Source organism: Anomaloglossus baeobatrachus, chromosome 6 (genome assembly GCF_048569485.1).
Source record: "Anomaloglossus baeobatrachus isolate aAnoBae1 chromosome 6, aAnoBae1.hap1, whole genome shotgun sequence".
Lineage (NCBI taxonomy): Eukaryota > Metazoa > Chordata > Amphibia > Anura > Aromobatidae > Anomaloglossus > Anomaloglossus baeobatrachus.
In genome coordinates this window covers 244381496-244404281 of record NC_134358.1, presented here as the reverse complement: position 1 = coordinate 244404281, position 22786 = coordinate 244381496, and the positions used below count along the sequence as shown (strand labels likewise).

The 22786-nt window shown below is 45.8% G+C and overlaps 1 protein-coding gene across 1 annotated transcript in view; it reads left to right on the top strand.

The window, feature by feature from the left end:
- Positions 1-12720, top strand: part of BMP6 (bone morphogenetic protein 6) — a 282008-nt gene extending 269288 nt beyond the window's left edge. Inside the window, exons 5-7 of the mRNA XM_075314781.1 lie at positions 3225-3301; positions 5020-5130; positions 12224-12720. Of these exons, the coding sequence (XP_075170896.1) occupies positions 3225-3301; positions 5020-5130; positions 12224-12373 (338 nt within the window). The 3' untranslated portion in view covers positions 12374-12720. The remainder of the gene's footprint in view (positions 1-3224; positions 3302-5019; positions 5131-12223) is intronic.
- Positions 12721-22786: the final 10066 nt, after the last annotated feature.

The following is a 22786-nucleotide window of genomic DNA, read 5'->3' as shown; positions in this document are numbered from 1 at the left end:
AAGAGGTGAGCGCTACCACCAGTCTTGTCTCATGCCAACTGTTAAGCATCGTGAAACGATTCATGTGTGGGGTTGCTTCTCAGCCAAGGGAATCGGCTCACTCACAGTCTTGCCTAAAAACACAGCCATGAATAAAGACTGGTACCAGAATGTCCTCCAAGAGCAACTTCTCCCAACTGTCCAAGAGCAGTTTGGCGCCCAACAATGCCTTTTCCAGCATGATGGAGCACCTTGCCATAAAGCAAAGGTGATCACTAAATGGCTCATGGAACAAAACATAGAGATTTTGGGTCCATGGCCTGGAAACTCCCCAGATCTTAATCCCATTGAGAACTTGTGGACAATCATCAAGAGACGGGTGGACAAACAAAAACCAACAAATGCAAGCATTGCTTATGCAAGAATGGACAGCTATCAGTCAGGATTTGGTCCAGAAGTTGATTGAGAGCATGCCAGGGAGAATTGCAGAGGTCCTGAAGAAGAAGGGTCAACACTGCAAATATTGACTTGCTGCATTAACTCATTCTAACTGTCAATATAACCTTTTGGTACTCATAATATGATTGCAATTATATTTCTGTATGTGATGTAAAGATCAGACAAACAATTAAAAACCAGAGGACAACAGATCATGTGAAAATATAATTTTGGTGTGTCATTCTCAAAACTTTTGGCCATGACTGTACAGGGATTAAAGAATGAAGGTCGGAGAAACCCCTGAGACCTGGTGGACAAAGCAGCTAGTGCTAAGCATGTCCATAGAAGCCCTATTAGTTACCAGCTACCACAAACAATGATCCTGTGCCACTTCCTTTCCTGGATTACAAACCAACTATAGAAAGAAACTAAACTGCACATCTAAATATTATAAATTTATATATTACAAACTTTCCTATATAGTCTTAAACTAACAGCAGGCTATGGAGTTTAAGGCTTTACAGAGACTTTCAATGGTAAATTTAGTCATAATTAATTCCATGTTGTTTTTAACCTTTCATTGCTGTCACCAAAAGAGGTAGTGATACCAGAATTTGGCCAGTTTTTTTGATTCAAGCTTTTGAGTATTCCACAAGCTGCTTTACTTCTGTTCCAGTTCTCCATTATTTGGAATCCAATAGCTTGTTCTTCCTGAAGTTCATTACCCATTTCATTGGAGTAGGTGCAGTACTCTTCAAACAAGCACAGCCATTTCCAGGTGTTTTACCTGCCTCGTCCAGCAGCCCTAATAGTGGTGGCACGCTGGGAAATAACGGGATTAATACCAGCTTTGTATTCTCAGCTGGTACTACGCCCGAAATTCATGGTGTCACATCAAATTAGACATAACCACCATAAATTTTTAGTAAACATTAAAAAAAAATTTTTTTTTTAGAAATAAAACTAAAAAAAATTTAGAGACTCCATCTTTATTATAAAAAAATTTTTAGTCAGACGTAGTCCTCAGGGAGAGCAATGTCAGCTCTGCTTCATCGCTCTGTACAGACAAGAGAGCGAGAAGTAGGCTGTCCGTGACAGTGATAGTCAAAGTTCAATTGGTATTCACTGCACTGCTCGTCACTCGGCAGTCTTCGGCTGTTTTCAGCCGTGTTCGCGGTGACATCAGGGGTCACCTGAGAACCCTGATGTCTCCGCGAACACGGCTAAACACAGCCGTAGACTGCCGAGTGACGAGCAGTGCAGTGAATACCGCCTGAAGTTAATGATTGGACCCAGAAGTAGAAGCTGCCGAGAGTCAGAGTCTGCAGGACACGTCGCAGGACCTGTAAGTATAATGGCAATGTTTATTATTAACTATATTCTTTATTTTACCGCTCCCCCCACCCCATCACATAACTGTAAAGTCCAAGCTCAGGTTTGGGACGCAAGTTCGTGTTATTTCCGACCCCGAACACAGACTTTACAAAAAGTTTGGGCGAGGCTCCCAAACCCAAACATCGGTGGGTTCACCCATCAGTGGCTATCTCTTTTTAAACCTTCAAGACATACACCTTCTAATCTTCTTTTGCCCTTGGCTGATTCAACCAAATCTTAGACAGATAACTCATTATTACTATTCTGACTTCTGCTCATGATTTTATAACTGATTTGGGCGTTGTCAATGGATTTTCTAAAATGACACTTCCTTGGTTCATCTTCAGCAACACAACTAGTTCAGTCTTTCTTTAAGAAAGTATATGGCAAGCCAATAGAATAGATAAGGAAGGAGACATCTGTAGACCCACATGATTAATATCAGGGAGTTTCTTTTATTATGAAAGAGGTCTGGGACACAAGAAGCAGACCTTACAAAAGGCTGGATGTCTTTAACTTTGGATAGCATTTAAAACCAAAGTATATAACATATAATTAGCAATTTATTTTATGTTTTTAGGATGTATTATCTGAATTTGTAATCAACTTTAAACAACTATTATTTAAATGATATGCATTCTGTGCTCTTATTTGCTCTGATGCCTCTTTCTGACAGCAGAAATATTTGGAGCAAAGGTCACAGTGAATATGATGAATCCCTGACCCCTGCATTGTACCCCTTCTGACGGCTTTATGTTCTATTGTTGCAGCTCCACTCGGTCTACTGTGATTTGTGATCTGCTGATGCACTCCGGTGTTTCACATCGGGGGTCACAACTCAATGCTTCTCTATGACAGCCTCATTCTGGCTCTAAGGGAGATGCATTAGGAGCTTGTGTCGTAACTTCTGAATTCTGGCCAGTCAGAAGTTACAGTCACAAGATGGCACCATGGGACCGATGCAGCGGCGGTAAAAGGTAAAGACGCCGGAGTGTGAGTATAAGACTGGAGCAGGTGGCTTATACCCAGGCGCTACTCCAGTGCTGAAAAAACAAACAAACAATGCTGTAGTGGTGCTTTAAACTGGAATGCCACAGCTCTGAAATTCTCTGATGAAATTAAGGGGGGCAGAGAAACAATTTTCCATAACTGTTTGTTTTTAATTATGAGATACAGAAGCCTGAGGGAACGTAATGAAATTTAATGAACTCAATTATTCCAATGTCATAAATCAGGGCGCAAAATAAATATGGCTGCCAACTAGAAAATTCACACTCAAAGCTCATTCAAAATTCTATATATAATAATCCGTAATTGCAAAAAATAGAGAACTTAAGTCTATTTTAACTATGTATATATATATATATATATATATATATATATATATATTGTTTTATTCAGGATATTAATGATTTATATTTCATTACTTTCAGATTACAACAGCAGTGACCTTAAAACAGCGTGTCGGAAGCATGAGTTGTATGTCAGTTTTCAAGATCTGGGTTGGCAGGTGAGAACAGCAGCCTATATACTCTCATTAGATATTGCAACAAATTATAATTAAGTGATTTAATCTTTTTCTGAGATGTCAGAAAAAGATTTAAAAAAAAGAAAAATACAAATACATGTGATCAAATATATATGGCTACATGTGAGTGAGTGACAAAAACAATTTAGCATTACTCACCACACCCACGTCTTTCTTTTCAAACCTTTAACGTACAACGGCAATTCAAGTGAGGAAACAAATTGCTGGCGTTATGGGAGACAAATGTCCCATTATTGTCTAATGTAGCTGCTCAGTAGTCCTGGGTCTTCTTTTTTTTCATAATGCGCCAAATGTTTTTTATTGCTACTCGTCAAAGGTCTGGATTGTAGGCACCTAGTTCATCACCTGAATTCTTCTGTGAAGCTATGCTATTGTGAAGAATGCTGTATGTGGTTAAAGGGTTATTCCCATCGCCAACATCCTATCCTAATATGTAGTATGTGTAATAGCATATTAGCAAATGCATCCAATTACAAATATTGTATAGTTCTTCTGATTCACTATGTCACTTACCTCATGTGCAGGGCATTGCAGGACCTTAGGAGCTATGGTTATGACCACGAGCAACTACCTAACTATATGCGTGGTCGTAACCATAGATACCTAAGGTCCTCCAATTCCCTGCACAGGACTCCAGGAGATTTCCATGTAATTTTATTTTCCATCCATCATTTGTTCATTATCTATTTTTTTTCATTTATATACTTACCTATATGCATTTGCGTTTCTTCTCATTTCCTTTTTCTTTTCATTAATTTGGTTTCTAGTTTTCCCATATTTTTTCCCCTATCTTATATCCTTTATATTTATTTTATGACCACTTGGATGATATACAGATACCACTTTATTATCATGGATTTTTGTGTTGGTTTTCAATTGGTATGTATTCTTCTTGTATAATTATGTATTGTAATTATGAATCATGTGATTTTTTTTTTCTGTGTGCTTTTTTGCTTTTATTTTTTTTCTTTTGTTACATTTAGTCCCTATTTTTTTTTGTATACTGATATATGCGTGTATATATTTTGTAGCCCATGAACAAGTTCTTTTGACCGAGACATTGGGCCATTGCACACACTTTTTACTGATGAAAATAAATCCTTAATTTTCTTATTTTAACCTGGAATGCTGGTTTTATCCTTCTATATTTACAGAGCACCCATCCACATAGCCGTAGTGGGCCTACCATAACTTTCCATTAGCTGGAAATATATTGATGTCAAGAACTGTCATTCTCCAGCTTAGTGATCTTAATCTACCTTCATTACTTAATTGTCATAAAAAATATTGTATGTACATGTGTTGTTTTTAGGACAAAACAAGGATTAAATGCAATTAGAAGAATTATCAGAATATGAAGCTTCCCCAATCCTTCATTAGGAAAGCTGAGATCAAGTGATTGACAACCCTTTGTTAGGTGTTCTATAATACAGTTGAATAAAAGTTTGCTGCTGTTATGGGTGCACCAATGCTTTCTCTGTCCTGCAGGGGACAGAAAAAAAAAATACAGAGCATACATCAGTCAGTGAGCGTTGATCATTTGTGTTGGTCGATTGACGCAGCTATCAGCTATGCTTGTTTGAAATGGTTTTAGTGGTAAATATCATTGCTTTTATGGGGCCTCTGTTTATATATATATTTATATATCTCTGGGCTAACTATATCTCTGTGTCTTAAAGGATTGGATAATAGCACCAAAAGGCTATGCTGCGAATTATTGCGGAGGAGAATGCTCCTTTCCACTGAATGCTCACATGAATGCCACAAACCATGCTATCGTGCAAACTCTGGTGAGTAGTGCATGGGACATTCAATATGATAACTAAAGTAACAATAATTAAATGATGATTAAATAATTAAATGCACCCCATAAAACTACTAACATTTTTATTAACGTCCATAATACATTTAATAAAGTTGTCCTGAAGGCAAATACCTTCAGTTGGGTTTGGTTAGATTTTATTTAAAGGTGAGCGGATCACTTCTAGCAACCCCTATCCACAGTCTAGGTCAGTGCTCTCTGGCCGAGGACAGGAACTGCATGAATTTCCTACTTTTTAGGTTCCTCAGTTTAGCATTTAATTCACCGGCATGGTGTGACATCATATGTGCACTGTGTGGCTCATCAGTAAAAAAGAATAGTAACCTTGCAAAGTCCATTTATCAATAGAATCCATCAAAAATAGATTACTCACAATTCATCATTGCAAAGTCAATATTGGCTAAGAAAATGAACTTTAACCCCCAAAACACATTTCAACAACATTGCATTCCTGCCTTAAAAGGAGCAGCTAACATTGTTTTAGTGATTGTTCCATTAACACAGGTGTGAGTGTTGATGAGGACAGGGCTGGCGATCAATCAGTCATGATTAAGAAAGAATGACACCACTGGACACTTTAAAAGGAAGCTGGTGCTTGGTATCATTTCTCTTCAGTTAACCATGGTTATCTCTAAAGAAACACGTGCAGCCATCATTGCTCTGCACAAAAATGGCCTAACAGGGAAGAGTATTACAGCTACAAAGATTGCACCTCAGTCAACAATCTATCGCATCATCAAGAACTTCAAGAAGAGAGCTTCCATTGTTGCCAAAAAGGCTCCTGGGCACCCAAGAAGGACCAGCAAACGCCAGGACCGTATCTTAAAACTGTTTCAGCTGCGGGATCGGACTATCAGCAGTGCCGAGCTAGCTCAGCAATGGCAGCAGGCTGTTGTGAGTGCTTCTGCACGCACTGTGAGGCGGACACTCTTTGAGCAAGGCCTGGTTTCAAGGAGGGCAGCAAAGGAGCCACTTCTCTCCAGAAAAAACATCAGGGACCGACTGATATTCTGCAAAAGGTACAGGGAGTGGACTGCTGAGGACTGGGGTAAAGTCATTTTCTCAGATGAATCCCCTTTTCGATTGTTTGGGACATCTGGAAAACAGCTTATTAGGAGAAGAAGAGGTGAGCGCTACCACCAGTCTTGTCTCATGCCAACTGTTAAGCATCCTGAAACGATTCATGTGTGGGGTTGCTTCTCAGCCAAGGGAATCTGCTCACTCACATTCTTGCCTAAAAACACAGCCATGAATAAAGAATGGTACCAGAATGTCCTCCAAGAGCAACTTCTCCCAACTGTTCAAGAGCAGTTTGGCGCCCAACAATGCCTTTTCCAGCATGATGGAGCACTTTGCCATAAAGCAAAGGTGATCACTAAATGGCTCATGGAACAAAACATAGAGATTTTGGGTCCATGGCCTGGAAACTCCCCAGATCTTAATCCCATTGAGAACTTGTGGGCAATCATCAAGAGACGGGTGGACAAACAAAAACCAACAAATTCTGGCAAAATGCAAGCATTGCTTATGCAAGAATGGACAGCTATCAGTCAGGATTTGGTCCAGAAGTTGATTGAGAGCATGCCAGGGAGAATTGCAGAGGTCCTGAAGAAGAAGGGTCAACACTGCAAATATTAACTTGCTGCATTAACTCATTCTAACTGTCAATATAACCTTTTGGTACTCATAATATGATTGCAATTATATTTCTGTATGTGATGTAAACATCAGACAAACACAATTAAAAACCAGAGGGCAACAGATCATGTGAAAATATAATTTTGGTGTCATTCTCAAAACTTTCGGCCATGACTGTAGGGAGGAGGTTATCAATATTCATAATAGCCTCATGCAGTGAAGTATTGATGGCACAAATGCCTTATAATCATATATATTGGGTTAATACCTGGGATAAAAACAACGAGCAAACACCCTGAAGTAAGTAAATACCGTAGTAATAGTACATGTAAATAACATAGGCTACTTACTTGAAAATATTTTGACCAAAAAGGCATGAAAGCCATTCCACCAAGGTGAGGTGTACCCAGGGCCGGATTATAGGCGGGGCAGGCGGGGCTCCAGCCCAGGGGCCCCCACCAAAAGAGCTTCTAAGGGGGCCCCCACCACCAGGGCCATACTTGTCATCATTTTTTTTTTCTTCACACCCTCTCCCCCTCCGTAAAGACAGTCTAATAAATCAGCTGTGTTTTCGGAGGAGGGGGGGAGTGGGGCGGTGCACCGGCATTTATTTGTATCTGCGTCTTTAAGACGCAAAAACAAACTGCGGGCACAGGACGCTGAATGACCCCGGAAGTACCAGTGCTTGCGGGGTCAGAGGTGTGCCAATGAGCTCCCTATGTGCTGCGGCCGTCATGGGCGTACCCAGCGAGGGGCGGGGGGCACCTGCAGGCCCGACACACTAGCATGCAGCAGGAGCAGGAGGCAGCGCTGTGCCGGCTCTGCTGTGTGTCCGGCATGCACACAATGCAGAGGAGCGCAGCGGAGCCGGTGCTCGCAGCTTCGTACTTCTTCCTATTCAAATGTATTTGCGTCTTTCAGTCGTAAATACATTTGAACAGCGCGCCGGGACTGGGCCCCACCCCCGACGTGCAGCAACGTGATGAGATCAGCACCTTGCTGACGTCATCACAGTGCTGCGGGCGCCGGCACACGGGACATCAGATGGTAAGCGCTCCATGAAGGAGCCGAAGAGACAGGTTTAATTAATGATGATGAGTGGGGAGGGGCTGAGGACACAGAACGGGGAACATCTGTGAAGGAAGTGGAACACAGCTTTGTGGCAGGCAGAGGAGGAGTACTGTATTCCGAGAATGAGGGGGGAGGCAGGAGTGTGTAGGGATGGGGCAGTGTGATTTGTGTGTGTAGGGGGTGATGAGGGTTGCATTGTATTGTGTGTGGGGGGAGGGGTAATGGGGGGGTGCATTGTGTGTGTGTAGGTGGTAAAGGGGGGTGCATTGTGTGTGTGTGTGTGTGTGTGGGGGGGGGTGATGGGTGGGTGCATTGTGTGTGTCAGAGCTGTGTGTGTGTGTGTCAGAGCTGTGTGTGTGTCAGAGCTGTGTGTGTGTGTCAGAGCTGTGTGTGTGTCAGAGCTGTGTGTGTCAGAGCTGTGTGTGTGTGTCAGAGCTGTGTGTGTGTCAGAGCTGTGTGTGTGTCAGAGCTGTGTGTGTGTCAGAGCTGTGTGTGTGTCAGAGCTGTGTGTGTGTGTCAGAGCTGTGTGTGTGTCAGAGCTGTGTGTGTGTCAGAGCTGTGTATGTGTCAGAGCTGTGTGTGTGTATGTGTGTCAGAGATGTGTGTGTGTCAGAGACGTGTGTGTGTCAGAGCTGTGTGTGTGTGTCAGAGCTGTGTGTGTGTATGTGTGTCAGAGATGTGTGTGTGTCAGAGATGTGTGTGTGTGTGTGTCAGAGACGTGTGTGTGTCAGAGCTGTGTGTGTGTGTCAGAGCTGTGTGTGTGTGTGTGTGTGTGTGTCAGAGCTGTGTGTGTGTGTCAGAGCTGTGTGTGTGTCAGAGCTGTGTGTGTGTCAGAGCTGTGTGTGTGTGTCAGAGCTGTATGTGTGTCAGAGCTGTGTGTGTGTCAGAGCTGTGTGTGTGTCAGAGCTGTGTGTGTGTCAGAGCTGTGTGTGTGTCAGAGCTGTGTGTGTATATGTGTGTGTGTGTGTGTGTGTCAGAGCTGTATGTGTGTCAGAGATGTGTGTGTGTCAGAGATGTGTGTGTGTCAGAGACGTGTGTGTGTCAGAGCTGTGTGTGTGTGTCAGAGCTGTGAGTGTGTGTGTGTGTGTGTGTCAGCTGTGTGTGTGTCAGAGCTGTGTGTGTGTGTGTGTGTCAGAGCTGTGTGTGTGTCAGAGCTGTGTGTGTGTGTGTGTGTGTGTGTGTCAGAGCTGTATGTGTGTCAGAGATGTGTGTGTGTCAGAGATGTGTGTGTGTCAGAGACGTGTGTGTGTCAGAGCTGTGTGTGTGTGTCAGAGCTGTGAGTGTGTGTGTGTGTGTGTGTCAGCTGTGTGTGTGTCAGAGCTGTGTGTGTGTGTGTGTGTCAGAGCTGTGTGTGTGTCAGAGCTGTGTGTGTGTGTGTGTGTGTGTGTGTCAGAGCTGTGTGTGTGTCAGAGCTGTGTGTGTGTCAGAGCTGTGTGTGTGTGTCAGAGCTGTGTGTGTGTGTCAGAGCTGTGTGTGTGTGTCAGAGCTGTGTGTGTAATAATCAGTCTGTGCAGCACCCCAGAACTATATGGGTCCCCCAGAGCGCTATGTCACCTATCCCAGTAATGAGTACACCACCAGAGCTGTTTGCCACTCCAGTAACATCTATGCCCCCTGCCCCTCCTGTAATGTATATATTGTAGCCCCGAGCCCCTCCTGTGATGTATATACAGCAGTGCTGTCAGTGTGCAGTCATGTCTGTTAGTGACAGCCATCGTGAAACACAGCTACATGTCCTAAAGGAGCTAGACGGAAACAAGCGGGAGAGGTGAGTGAGGCTGCTGGCGATTTCCCCATATTAATACCTGTAAAGGCTCATGCACACGTAACTGCTGAATATTCTGCAGCGATGTGACAGCACATGTGCGCGTCAAATCGCTGCAGAAACACTGCATAATGGATGCAGTTTTTCTTTACAAAAAATGCCGATTTCATGCGCTCTGGCTGCTGCCCCCACCATAGACAGAGTGGGAGCTGCATCCATAGCACACGGAATAATTGACATGCTCATTTTATGAACTCACAGATTTGGGTCAACATTTTAGCACCCAAATCGCTGCGTTCATAAAAGCAACGTGCGCACGTGGCATGCACAATTTACATAGATTGTGCTGGGGACGCAGGACGCATGCATTTACACTGTAGTGCTATACGCAGTGTAACTGCATGGAATTACGCAACGTGCGCACGAGCCCTAATGCGTCTGTGTCTGCATGTATGTCAGTGTATATGACTGTGCATATATTTGTCTGTTTATGTGTATTTTTCTGAATTTGTCTTCAAATATGTATATATACGTATGCCTGTGTGTGTATGTGCGTGTCTGTGTGTGGATAGGGTCCACTGAGACTCTTTCACCCGGAGGCCACAAAAACCTGGAGCCGACCCTGGCTGCCTTAACATTGGGATCAATAAAAAATATGTGAGTAAGGTCCTGTACGCACGTTGCGTATTTGCATGCAGTTACGCTGCGATCTACACCTCAGCGTAACTGCATGCGTCCTGCGTCCCCAGCACAATCTATGAAGATTATGCAGGAGCCGTGTGCACGTGGTGTATTAGAGTGTAGCGATTCGGCTGCTGCCTGAAGCGCTGCGCTCTAAGAAGTGACGTGTCACTTCTTTCATGTGCTTTGGATGCAGCCCCTGCTCTGTCTATGGGAGGGGCTGCACTCAAAGCGCATGAAATTGGCTTTTCATTACGGACTCTTTCTGTAGCGATTTGAAGCGCACATGTGCTGTTCAAATTTGCTGCAGAAATTTCTGCAGAGACAAACGCAACGTGCACACATAGCCTAACTCTACTTTCTGTGTATAAGTGACGGATGTGAGTGATCCTGGACTGTGTCTGTATTGTACTGTGTGTATAAGTGACGGATGTGAGTTATCATGGACTGTTTCTGTATTGTAGTACTGTAAATCTGAATGTGGCAGAACAGGATAAGATAAATGTTCATTGGATTTATATCTAAATGCTACGGTTCGCGCTCTACTGTTATGGCTAAAAATGTTAACGTTATGGGGCCCCCACCAGATTTTCTGCCCAGGGGCCCCCACCAACCTTAATCCGGCCCTGGGTGTACCCAATCAGGATGGTCCTAAGTGCCAGCAGGCCTCAATAGACAGGGCAGAGCAAAACCTAGGCCTGACTGTTTGGCACCTGCCCCCGTGGAAAGCTATAAAGACAAGATGCAAAGTCCAAAAAGGTGGGGGTCATGCCCCTTTATGTACAGAGTTCAAGGAACTAAAGCAAACTGATAAAATTTGGCCGGCAGATCAGTTGGTATAAGTGTAATGTGTATGTACCGTGTTTCCACAAAAATAAGACCGTGCCTTATATTATTTCTGGCTCCAAAATATATTAGAGCTTATTTTCAAGGGATGTCTTATATTTTGTATTGGTGTTAATGATTGGATCACCAATTAATGAAAAATGAATATTTATCCCTTCCCCTGCCCATAATCCAGCTCATCCGTCTGCCGAAGTCAGTGATTGTAACTTTTGTTAATGAAAAAATTATTATTCACCCCCTTCCTCTGCCCACCGCTCTGCCAGCGTCAGTGATTGGATCTTGTGTTTATGAAAAAAATGAATATTCACCCACTTCCCCACCCACCCTTGTGCGCGGCATCAGTGATTCACTCAGACTGTCATATTACTGCCGAAGGAGGATGGCAGCACAATATTCACACTCCCAGTGATTTGTCTCACCTGAGCGTGACAGCTGCATAGAAGAACACACTGACACGCTCGGGTAAGAATAGCCACCAGCCAGTGCGAGCATTACGCTGCAATCCTCGGTCAGTAATACGACAGTCTGAGATAATTCACTGATGCCACACACAGGGGTGGGCTGTAGAATGGTGTGAATATTCATTTTTTTATTACCAAAAGTTCCAATCACTGACACCAGCAGAGGTGTGTGTAGGATTATAGGCAGGAAGAGGGGTGCATAGTAATTCCATTAACTAGATGGCATGTGAGTAAACATCAACACAATGAGGCAACATACACCAATTATAGTTACAAATCCTGAAAGGGCTGGCTGTCCTGTCTGTAGAGAATGCTTAATAATTAATCCTAGTTATACAGATGAGTGCAAAGAGGTGATCAGAGAGGAGAATAATGCATCTGGTACTATACGTCACACAGTTGTCTCTATGATTGTGCCATGTTTCATGTACATGGTGCCGATCTCTAACGTGAGAGCACTGCATAGTAACAAACGTTCCCTAACTGCAGAGAGTTCTTAAGCTGCTATAACTTCTTGATAGTGGATTTACCAAAGATATATTGTCTTTACAATACCCTGCTACTGCTTAACATTGGTCTTATTTTCATTCAATAACCAGGTCCACCTTATGAATCCAGATTACGTCCCAAAGCCATGCTGTGCCCCAACTAAGCTAAACGCCATCTCAGTGCTTTATTTTGATGATAACTCCAATGTCATACTAAAGAAATACAGGAACATGGTGGTAAGAGCATGTGGTTGTCATTAAGATCCAGCCATTTTAAGGAGTCGACAACCGGGAGAAGATCATCCAATAATATCACTTTCATTTGATTGCATTTTGCTAATAGTGACTGAAACATTCAGCAGGAGCATGGTCAATGCTTATTTATAAAGGTGTCAGTTATGTGCATTTCTTGTACTCACAGGATGGTCATTTCACTTCAAAGTTGAACATATGGAATCTTCCAAAATGAAAATTTTGCAAATTCATTATCGTTAGCTTGGATCAAGCTGTGTTTCAATTTAAAATAAATAATATATGTATTAATCTCTTTGTGCTGCCTTGGTAGTCCAGAGTCTGTATTTTAAATGTACTGAAATAGTTAAGATTTAACTATGTATTCTATTTCCTTGGTATTAAATATACACTACCAAACAGTTTGTGAAAACATGATTCATATGAACTTCTAAGATATTTTATTATTCCACATGGCTTATATTCTTAATTCAAACATAATTAGCAATTTCAAAACATCTCATAAATTGCTGACTGAGTTGGCTCACTTCTGTATAGTACTCAAAAGTTGTATCAAGCTGATTTATGGAAGACTATGGCATATTGCAAGAATTAGAGCTTGCATGTAATAGGCTAGGGTGCAGGCTGCTTTATCCCATTCTGTCCACATTTCATCGGACAAGCTCTCTGATATCTGTGTCTGCTGCCCTGCTCTGACTACTAAAGGCAAGCTAAACTGAAAGAAATAAAAGTAAATCAAGGAAAATGTAACTGTACATTAGTCTCAACTTCTCAAGAAAGAAAAAATGATGAATGAGGACAGAAAGGGATCAAGCAGCTGCAATGTAGTGTACAATCTAGTCTACAAGTCGGTAGATAATTTTCAATAAACTACAAATCCCTTTCATTAGGAAAATGCATTGTAATTATGTGTATATATATATATATATATATATATATATATATATATATATATATATATATATACTGTATGTACTGTTGGAAAAAGGTCAGCCTTTAACTGAAACGTCCTGTCATATGGGCCAGATTTTATTTGAAAGAGAAGTGGAGTGCTGCCTTCTGATTTTTTTGGATATATATACTTTTATATTTATATATATATATATATATATATATATATATATATAAAGTATATAAGTATATATATCGAAAAAAATCAGAAGGCAGCACTCCACTTCTCTTTCAAATAAAATCGGGCCCATATCACAGGACGTTTCAGTTAAAGGCTGACCTTTTTCCAACAGTACATACAGTATATCTATATATATAATTGCCTTATTCTGTCTGTCTGTCTGTCTTGCTCCAAAATTGTGTCCTTATGGTGACACAAAGCTGATTGGCCACTGGGCTCGCCATGGCCCCGCCCCCTGCACGGATTGGCCGCTCGCCCAGGCTGCGCCCCCACACGGATTGGCCGGCCGCTCGCCCAGGCTCCGCCCCCCCACAGATTGGCCTCTCGCCCCGGCACCCTGCAGGCATTGGCAACTCGGCCACGCCCCGGCCCCTCACGCAATGCATGCTAGCTATGGCCCCACCCCCCACGCATTCCCTGAACCGACACGGTCAGGGACCCACGACTCCCAGGTGAGTACTGCACCCCCGGGAGCTCACATCAGCGTACGCCGCCAAACCAGCCGACACATACCCTCGCATTGCTGGGGCTGGCCGGCGTATGCGAGCGGGGGACGAGATATGCTGGTAACCATGGTAGCATAGTTACCAGCGCATCAAGGTCCTGCAGCGGCGGAACATACACACACGCACACACATAACAGCGCACACACACATACACACACACACATCAGATCACACTCACTCTCACACACACCTCACACACACACATCACATCGCATCCACACACTCACAACATCCTGGGATATCGCTTGCTTCTCGGCGGCGATACTGTGCTGTGAGCTTCCAGGACCTGCCGGAGGATCACATGGCCAGAAGCATGTGGTATCTCCGGATGTTGTGAGTGTGAGCGCGTATGTGCAATATCGTCAATGTGTGTGTGCGTGAGTGTATATGATCAGGTGTGTGTGAGTGTATGCGATCGGGTGTGTGTGAGTGTATGCGATCGGGTGTGTGTGTGTATGCGATCGGGTGTGTGTGAGTGTATGCGATCGGGTGTGTGTGAGTGTGTGTGAGTGTATGCGATCGGGTGTGTGTGAGTGTATGCGATCGGGTGTGTGTGAGTGTATGCGATCGGGTGTGTATGTGTGAGTGTATGCGATCGGATCTGTGAGTGTCGGCAGAGGAGCACGGCGTGCTGGAGGAGGCTGGGAGGAGAGAGGCTGATCCTGGGGAAGGCTGGGATGGGGAGGCTGAGAGAAGAGAGGCTGATGCTGGGGGAGGCTGAGGCTGGGAGGAGAGAGGCTGATGCTGGGGACCGAAAAGGCTGATGCTGGGAGGAGAGAGGCTGATGCTGGGGGAGGCTGAGGCTGGGGTAGGCTGGGAGGAGAGAGGCTGATGCTGGGAGGAGAGAGGCTAATGCTGGGAGGAGAGAGGCTGATGCTGGGGGAGGCTGAGGCTGGGTTAGGCTGGGAGGAGAGAGGCTGATGCTGGGAAGAGAGAGGCTGATGCTGGGAGGAGAGAGGCTGATGCTGGGGGAGGCTGAGGCTGGGGTAGGCTGGGAGGAGAGAGGCTGATGCTGGGGACAGAAAAGGCTGATTCTGGGAGGAGAGAGGCTGATGCTGGGAGGAGAGAGGCTGATGCTGGGGGAGGCTGAGGCTGGGGTAGGCTGAGAGGAGAGAGGCTGATGCTGGGGACCGAAAAGGCTGATGCTGGGAGGAGAGAGGCTGACCGGGTGGAGGCTGAGGCTGGGGTAGGCTGGGAGGAGAGAGGCTGATGCTGGGAGGAGAGAGGCTGATGCTGGGAGGAGAGAGGCTGATGCTGGGGGAGGCTGAGGCTGGGTTAGGCTGGGAGGAGAGAGGCTGATGCTGGGAAGAGAGAGGCTGATGCTGGGAGGAGAGAGGCTGATGCTGGGGGAGGCTGAGGCTGGGGTAGGCTGGGAGGAGAGAGGCTGATGCTGGGAACAGAAAAGGCTGATGCTGGGAGGAGAGAGGCTGATGCTGGGAGGAGAGAGGCTGATGCTGGGGGAGGCTGGGAGGAGAGAGGCTGATGCTGGGAGGAGAGAGGCTGATGCTAGGGACAGAAAAGGCTGATGCTGGGAGGAGAGAGGCTGATGCTGGGGACAGAAAAGGCTGATGCTGGGAGGAGAGAGGCTGATGCTGGGATGAGACAGGCTGATGCTGGGGACAGAGAGGCTGATGCTGGGGACAGAGAGGCTGATGCTGGGAGGAGAGAGGCTGATGCTGCGGGTAGAGAGGCTGATGCTGGGAGGAGAGAGGCTGATGCTGCGGGTAGAGAGGCTGATGCTGGTGCAGCATGGGGGATGGAGCACAATGGGGGGTGCGCAGCATGGGGGATGGAGCACGTTTGGGAGTGCGCAGCATGGCGGATGGAGCACGTTTGGGAGTGCGCAGCATGGCGGATGGAGCACGTTTGGGAGTGCGCAGCATGGCGGATGGAGCACGTTTGGGAGTGCGCAGCATGGCGGATGGAGCACGTTTGGGAGTGCGCAGCATGGCGGATGGAGCACGTTTGGGAGTGCGCAGCATGGCGGATGGAGCACGTTTGGGAGTGCGCAGCATGGCGGATGGAGCACGTTTGGGAGTGCGCAGCATGGCGGATGGACCACGTTTGGGAGTGCGCAGCATGGCGGATGGAGCACGTTTGGGAGTGCGCAGCATGGCGGATGGAGCACGTTTGGGAGTGCGCAGCATGGGGGATGCAGCACGATGGGGAGTGCGGAGTATGGCGGATGGAGCACGTTTGGGAGTGCGCAGCATGGCGGATGGACCACGTTTGGGAGTGCGCAGCATGGCGGATGGAGCACGTTTGGGAGTGCGCAGCATGGCGGATGGAGCACGTTTGGGAGTGCGCAGCATGGCGGATGGACCACGTTTGGGAGTGCGCAGCATGGCGGATGGAGCACGTTTGGGAGTGCGCAGCATGGCGGATGGAGCACGTTTGGGAGTGCGCAGTATGGGAGATGGAGCACGATGGGGGGTGCGCAGCATAGGGGATGGAGCACGATGGGGAGTGCGCTGCATGGGGGATGGAGCACGATGGGGGGGTGCGCTGCATGGGGGATGGAGCACGATGGGGAGTGCGGAGTATGGCGGATGGAGCACGTTTGGGAGTGCGCAGCATGGCGGATGGAGCACGTTTGGGAGTGCGCAGCATGGTGGATGGAGCACGTTTGGGAGTGCGCAGCATGGCGGATGGAGCATGTTTGGGAGTGCGCAGCATGGGAGATGGAGCACGATGGGGGGTGCGCAGCATAGGGGATGGAGTACGATGGGGAGTGCGCTGCATGGGGGATGGAGCACGATGGGGAGTGCGCTGCATGGGGGATGGAGCACGATGGGAAGTGCACACCTCCGCCCAACACACACACACACACACACACACACGCGCGCGCACTGCACAACACACCACACACACACACTGGGAACCACAAACAACTGCCCTACACAGACACCCACACACACAGACAACGCTGCACACGCACAACACCCAACACACAAACACCGCGGCACACACAAATATACGCACATACCGCACAACACACACATTGCACAAAACATACCTCCCCCCAAAACACACCACACACACACAAACCGCGCAACACACACACACGCTACAGACACACAGCGCTCCACAAACAATGCAACACACATACAACACCACTCTCACCCCCCGCCACACCCAGACGACACCCAGAACATGTACAGCGCCCTACACAAACACTTGGTAACTACACACAACAACATCATATATATAACAAAAATCATACATGAACTACACAATACGTAAATTCTAGAATACCCGATGCGTAGAATCGGGCCACCTTCTAGTATATATATATAGCATGGTAGTGCTCGCTCACCACTAATTAGAAAGTGTTCAACGTTGTTCAGAGCCATCAACCATTAAATCACCAAAATGTTTTTTTGGCATACAAAGTGGATTTAGTTTTGAGGTCTAAACATTTTTCATGACATTTTTTACACTTTTTTTTTTTATTTCATTCGCATTTTTGACGACCTGTAGGAAAAAGGAAAGCAAGAAAAGAAAAAAAAACACCCACAGAGAGAGTTGTGATTTAAAAATAATGCCATTGACCTCAAAGTCCACGAAAACGCAAAAGACTAAAATGCGTAATTCTATATATTTTGTTATATATTTAAAATGAAAATAACAGCTGGCTACCACCTTTCTGACCCTAAAAATGACACCAAAAATACCAAGACAATGTAGCAAAATTGTAATATAGCTTAAAGCACCACTCCAGCATATTGTTTTTTTTTAATCCCCTGCTCCATCTTATACTCACGTTCCAGCATCTTCATCTGTTGTCACCACTATACCAGTGTTTCTTGGGGTGAGCTGGAGGTCACTCTTCAATGCAGTCTATGACAGCTTTGTTCTGGCTCTCATAGACTTGTTGTCATGCACGCAGATGTGTACCCTTTGTGCCATGGTCCCAGGCTCACCCTGGAGGGGATGGAAGAAGCTGTCATGTCGGTCTGTGCCAGATATAAAAGACGGGAAAGTGAACGATGTAAGCAGAAAGAATGTCAGCTGGAAGTCACTATATTGTACATACCTCAACCGTAATCACTTATACGTTCTGTAGAACTAGTATCTACTACTACATGGTCACTGCATGGTGGTAATATCAATCTTTTTAATAGCATGTTTTTCTTTTCTTTTTTTTATTTAGTAACAGCAGGGGCATATCTGGGGGGAAGGCGGTCCATTTACACCAGACGCAGCCATCAGGGGGTACAGTCAGTCTGCTTAATGTAGCAGTCCGAGGTGTCTCCCAGGCGGCAGCATTTTACCATCCCCAGGGAGTAGGATTTGGCCATGAACATGTAAAATGTTGACTATCTTTCAGTCAATTGTACTTGGGTCTTTAAGGCATGAGCACACATGAATGTCTGACCACCAGTATTTCTGAGGTCAGGGTGACGTCAGCAGCATAATCAGGTTATATTGGAAATATTGGTCTTTGTATAGTGTGTTTTACGGTTAGCAGTGGTATACAATAATCATATATATGTATAGATCACCTTTTAAAGTGAACCTGTCATCAGAAATTTAGCTATAAACCTAAAAGTTTCCCCCTCTGCAGCTCCTGGGCTGCATTCTAGGAAGCTTCCTATAGTTTTTGTGGCCCCTTTTATTCCAAAATAAATACTTTATAAACTTGTACCTTTTCGTATGCAAATTTCTTAAATCTTCCATGGGGGCGGGCTGCCTGATGTACGTTGCTGTCCTTTTGCCGATTTACGCCGCCCCAGAACGCTGAATTTCAAAGCTCAGGACGCCGCCCCTGGGCGCCCGTGGTCCCGCGCATGCGCTGTGCTACTGTAGCGGTGCCGTGCACTGCGTGCACGTGTGACCGCTAGTGACGCTTTGCGCGGGCACGAGGTTATGGGCGGCGCTGTGAGTGTCATCAGCAAGTGCCGCCCATAACCTCGTGACCGCACTTTCGCCTATTCCTCCAGCATACTGCGCAAACGCTCGCTGGCCAGATGACCGGACGTCACCTCCTTCCCATCCTGCTCAGCAGCAGGAAATAGATGGGAGGAGCGGACGGAGCAGTCGGTGCCCGCGCAAAGTGTCACCAGTGGTCACACGTGCACGCAGTGCACGGCACCGCTACAGTAGCACAGCGCATGCGCGGGATCACGGGCGCCCAGGGACGGCGTCCTGAGGTTTGAAATTCAGCGTTCGGGGGCGGCGTAAATCGGCAGGAGGACAGCAACGTACATCAGGCAGCCCGCCCCCATGGAAGATTTAAGAAATTTGTATACGAAAAGGTACAAGTTTATAAAGTATTTATTTTGGAATAAAAGGGGCCACAAAAACTATAGGAAGCTTTCTAGAATGCAGCCCAGGAGCTGCAGAGGGGGAAACTTTTAGGTTTATAGCTAAATTTCTGATGACAGGTTCCCTTTAAGTAGTGGAAGGGAGGGTCATATAAGGAGACGTACTTTGGGGATTGGGTCCCTGATTTTTTATTTTTGGACTCTAGCAACAGATTGTCAGACTTTTGCTACTCACATATGTAATATTGGATTGTTTTCCTCAACAACAAAAAAATTACATGGCCAGATATTTTTTTGACTTGGTTCTATATCTACTGTTAGACAGTGTGTGAAAACCAAATTTATGAAAAAGTATGGAAAATTTTGTAGGCTTCACAAATTTTTGAGCACCACTGTATGTATAGCTGTGTGAATCCAGACAAAAGTAGCTTGTTAAGCTTAATCACTGCATAATACAAAGCTTAGCAACTTTCTAGTATATTTGTGTCCTAGATCATAAGGTCTGAGAAGCATTAGATGGCGGTCCCACTCCACTTGGCATCACATGGTCACTTGAAGGAGCCCTGCAGAATGCCCTATTGAACTATAGCAGTATAGTATAGAGCACAGTATAGTGTACTGCTCTACAGAAGCAGTTGGATCCACGGTAAACAACTGATCACATGGTCGAGATATGGGGGTTGTTTTTGAAGCAAGGTTATCCAAATTAGACCAAATTTGAACCCATAGGCCACTCCTTTCTAATGAAATCTTTACTGTATCGCAAATGTAATAACAAAACTGACTTCTCTCAAATAAAATTGCCTGCCCTATGGTAAGTGTCTAAGGCTAAGGACACACGTCGAGTAAAACGGAGTGAGTGGAATGCGATAAACAAAAATTGCACTCCAACCACACCCATGTTCCTTTATGGGGCCACACCCTAATCGGACTGAGAAAACAATGGCAGCATGCCGCGGGTGGAATCCGATACGTTTTCACTTGAACCCATATAAGTCTATGGATGTGAGAGAAACATCACACTGCACTCGCATTACACCGGAGTGCAGTGCGATATACGCATCAGCTGATAATTGGAGGAGATAGGGAGATTAATCCCTCCCTCTCCTCCACAGCTGTGTGCTGTGATCGCAGGATCGCATTACAGTGGCATGACACTTGGCTTACACTCCAGCAGAGCAGGAGCCGAGTGTCATGCGATGCACTCCTAGTAATTCCCGTGTGTCCTCCTTAGCCTAAAGGCCCCGTCACACTAAGCAACATCGCTAGCAACATCGCTGCTAACGAACAACTTTTGTGACGTTGCTAGCGATGTTGCTGTGTGTGACATCCAGCAACAACCTGGCCCCTGCTGTGAGGTCGCTGGTTGTTGCTGAATGTCCTGGGCCATTTTTTAGTTGTTGCTGTCCCGCTGTGAAGCACAGATCGCTGTGTGTGACAGCGAGAGAGCAACAACTAAATGTGCAGGCAGCAGGAGCCGGCTTCTGCGGAGGCTGGTAACCAATGTAAACATCGGGTAACCAAGAAGCCCTGTCCTTGGTTACCCGATATTTACCTTTGATACCAGCCTCCGCCGCTCTCACTGTCAGTGCCGGCTCCTGCTGTGTGCACATTTAGCTGCAGCACACATCGGGTTAATTAACCCCATGTGTGCTGTAACTAGGAGAGCAAGGAGCCAGCGCTAAGCATTGTGCGCTGCTCCCTGCTCTGTGCACATGTAGCTGCAGCACACATCGGGAAATTAACCCCATGTGTGCTGTAACTAGGAGAGCAGGGAGCCAGCGCTCAGTATGCGCTGCTCCCTGCTCTCTGCACGTGTAGCTCCGTGCGGTGGTAACCAAGGTAAATATCGGGTTGGTTACCCGATATTTACCTTAGTTACCAAGCGCAGCATCTTCCACGCGGCGCTGGGGGCTTGTCACTGGTTGCTGGTGAGCTCACCAGCAACTTGTGTAGCCACGCTCCAGCGATCCCTGCCAGGTCAGGTTGCTGGTGGGATCGCTGGAGTGTGGCAGTGTGACATCTCACCAGCAACCTCCTAGCAACTTACCAGCGATCCCTATCGTTGTTGGGATCGCTGGTAAGTTGCTTAGTGTGACTGGACCTTAACACTACAGAATGGCCTGGCTCTGCCTGCCCCTGGATCACTCCATCTGAAATGTATGGGTGTTATTAGCCATCCATAAATTATTTTTTATTACAGATAAAGAGCTAATAACACACGAAAAGGTTACATCTCTATACTGGAAACTAGGTAATATAACCCCATTACTTCATGAAGGTACCCTATATTGTAAAGGGAACAAGTAACACTGCTATCATGATGGGCTTGTTCAATATAAATTGCCAGGAGGAGTATTCCCATTCTCTAGTCATAGCAGCACACCTGAAGAAGTCCAAAAATACCGTTTTAGGGAGCAACTACAGCATGAAAGAATTTCCATCCAAAGACAGCACTTGCATTATCAGGTTTGTCCAGTTTAGGCCTTGAGAACGCATGAGTGCTAATCCAGGTTGTGCCTTTACACCTTGTCAACTACACATTTCAGCAGAGGAAGAAGATAAAGCACTGGAGGAATTTGCTCTAAGTCATTGTAAGATTCTTGAATTGCTTACTTGATCTATCATGAAACAATATTTTTGCAAGACTCTTTACCATTATTTATATTTAAGGACCTGAACAAACAAGTTATGATTTGTCCAAACCTAAGAGACCTGGCGAGTAACTGCCTATAGACTGCCGCTAGACTTAAAGCAATTTAATAACTTGCGTTTACCCTTTTAACGAGTTACTTAAATACATAATCAAAATAAGCGAGTTTTTATTTGATTAGCTTTTTTCCATCTGCTGTGAGAGCTGTTATCTTTCATACTGTAAAGCTCATTTCTACGGAGCTCGGCCACCTACACCTTCCCAGATCCTGGCTGAGAGTGGGTATTAGATATATTCTAGGAGAAAAGTTAACTGACAAGCGGTTGTCATCTTACAAAATTACCAACAAACAGGACTGGCTTCTTGCAGAGCCGTTCTCCTTACTGGAGATCCTGCTGTCCCAATCTGGGTGCTTGTTCAAATACCCTGTTATCTCTAGCTGAAAATATAGCGATGGCCAAGGCCAGATTGGCCATCTGGCATTTCTGGCAAATGCCAGAAGGGCTGGTCCCTGCAGTGGGCCGCTCGATCTATGGTCACTGACACTCTCCTCAGCAGCATGCATGCTGGGCAGGAGTAGCTTGTCTTATGCACACCATTGTGCTGTACTGCAGAGCTGAAACCAGCAGGACCAGAAGGCAGCACACTGTGCTGTTCTGTGCCGCCCCGGCCCTGCTGATTTTACCTGTGCAGTGCGATCGGGTGGTCATGACAAAGTAATGCTGCCCGATGTGTATGCTGCTGAGGAGAGTGGCGGTGACCATAGCTCCCTCCTTCCTATTCAAAATCTATTTGCTTCCATCAGACGCAAATACATTTGAACTGTGTAGCGCCGGGACTGGGGCCCTGACAGGCAGCAGCGTG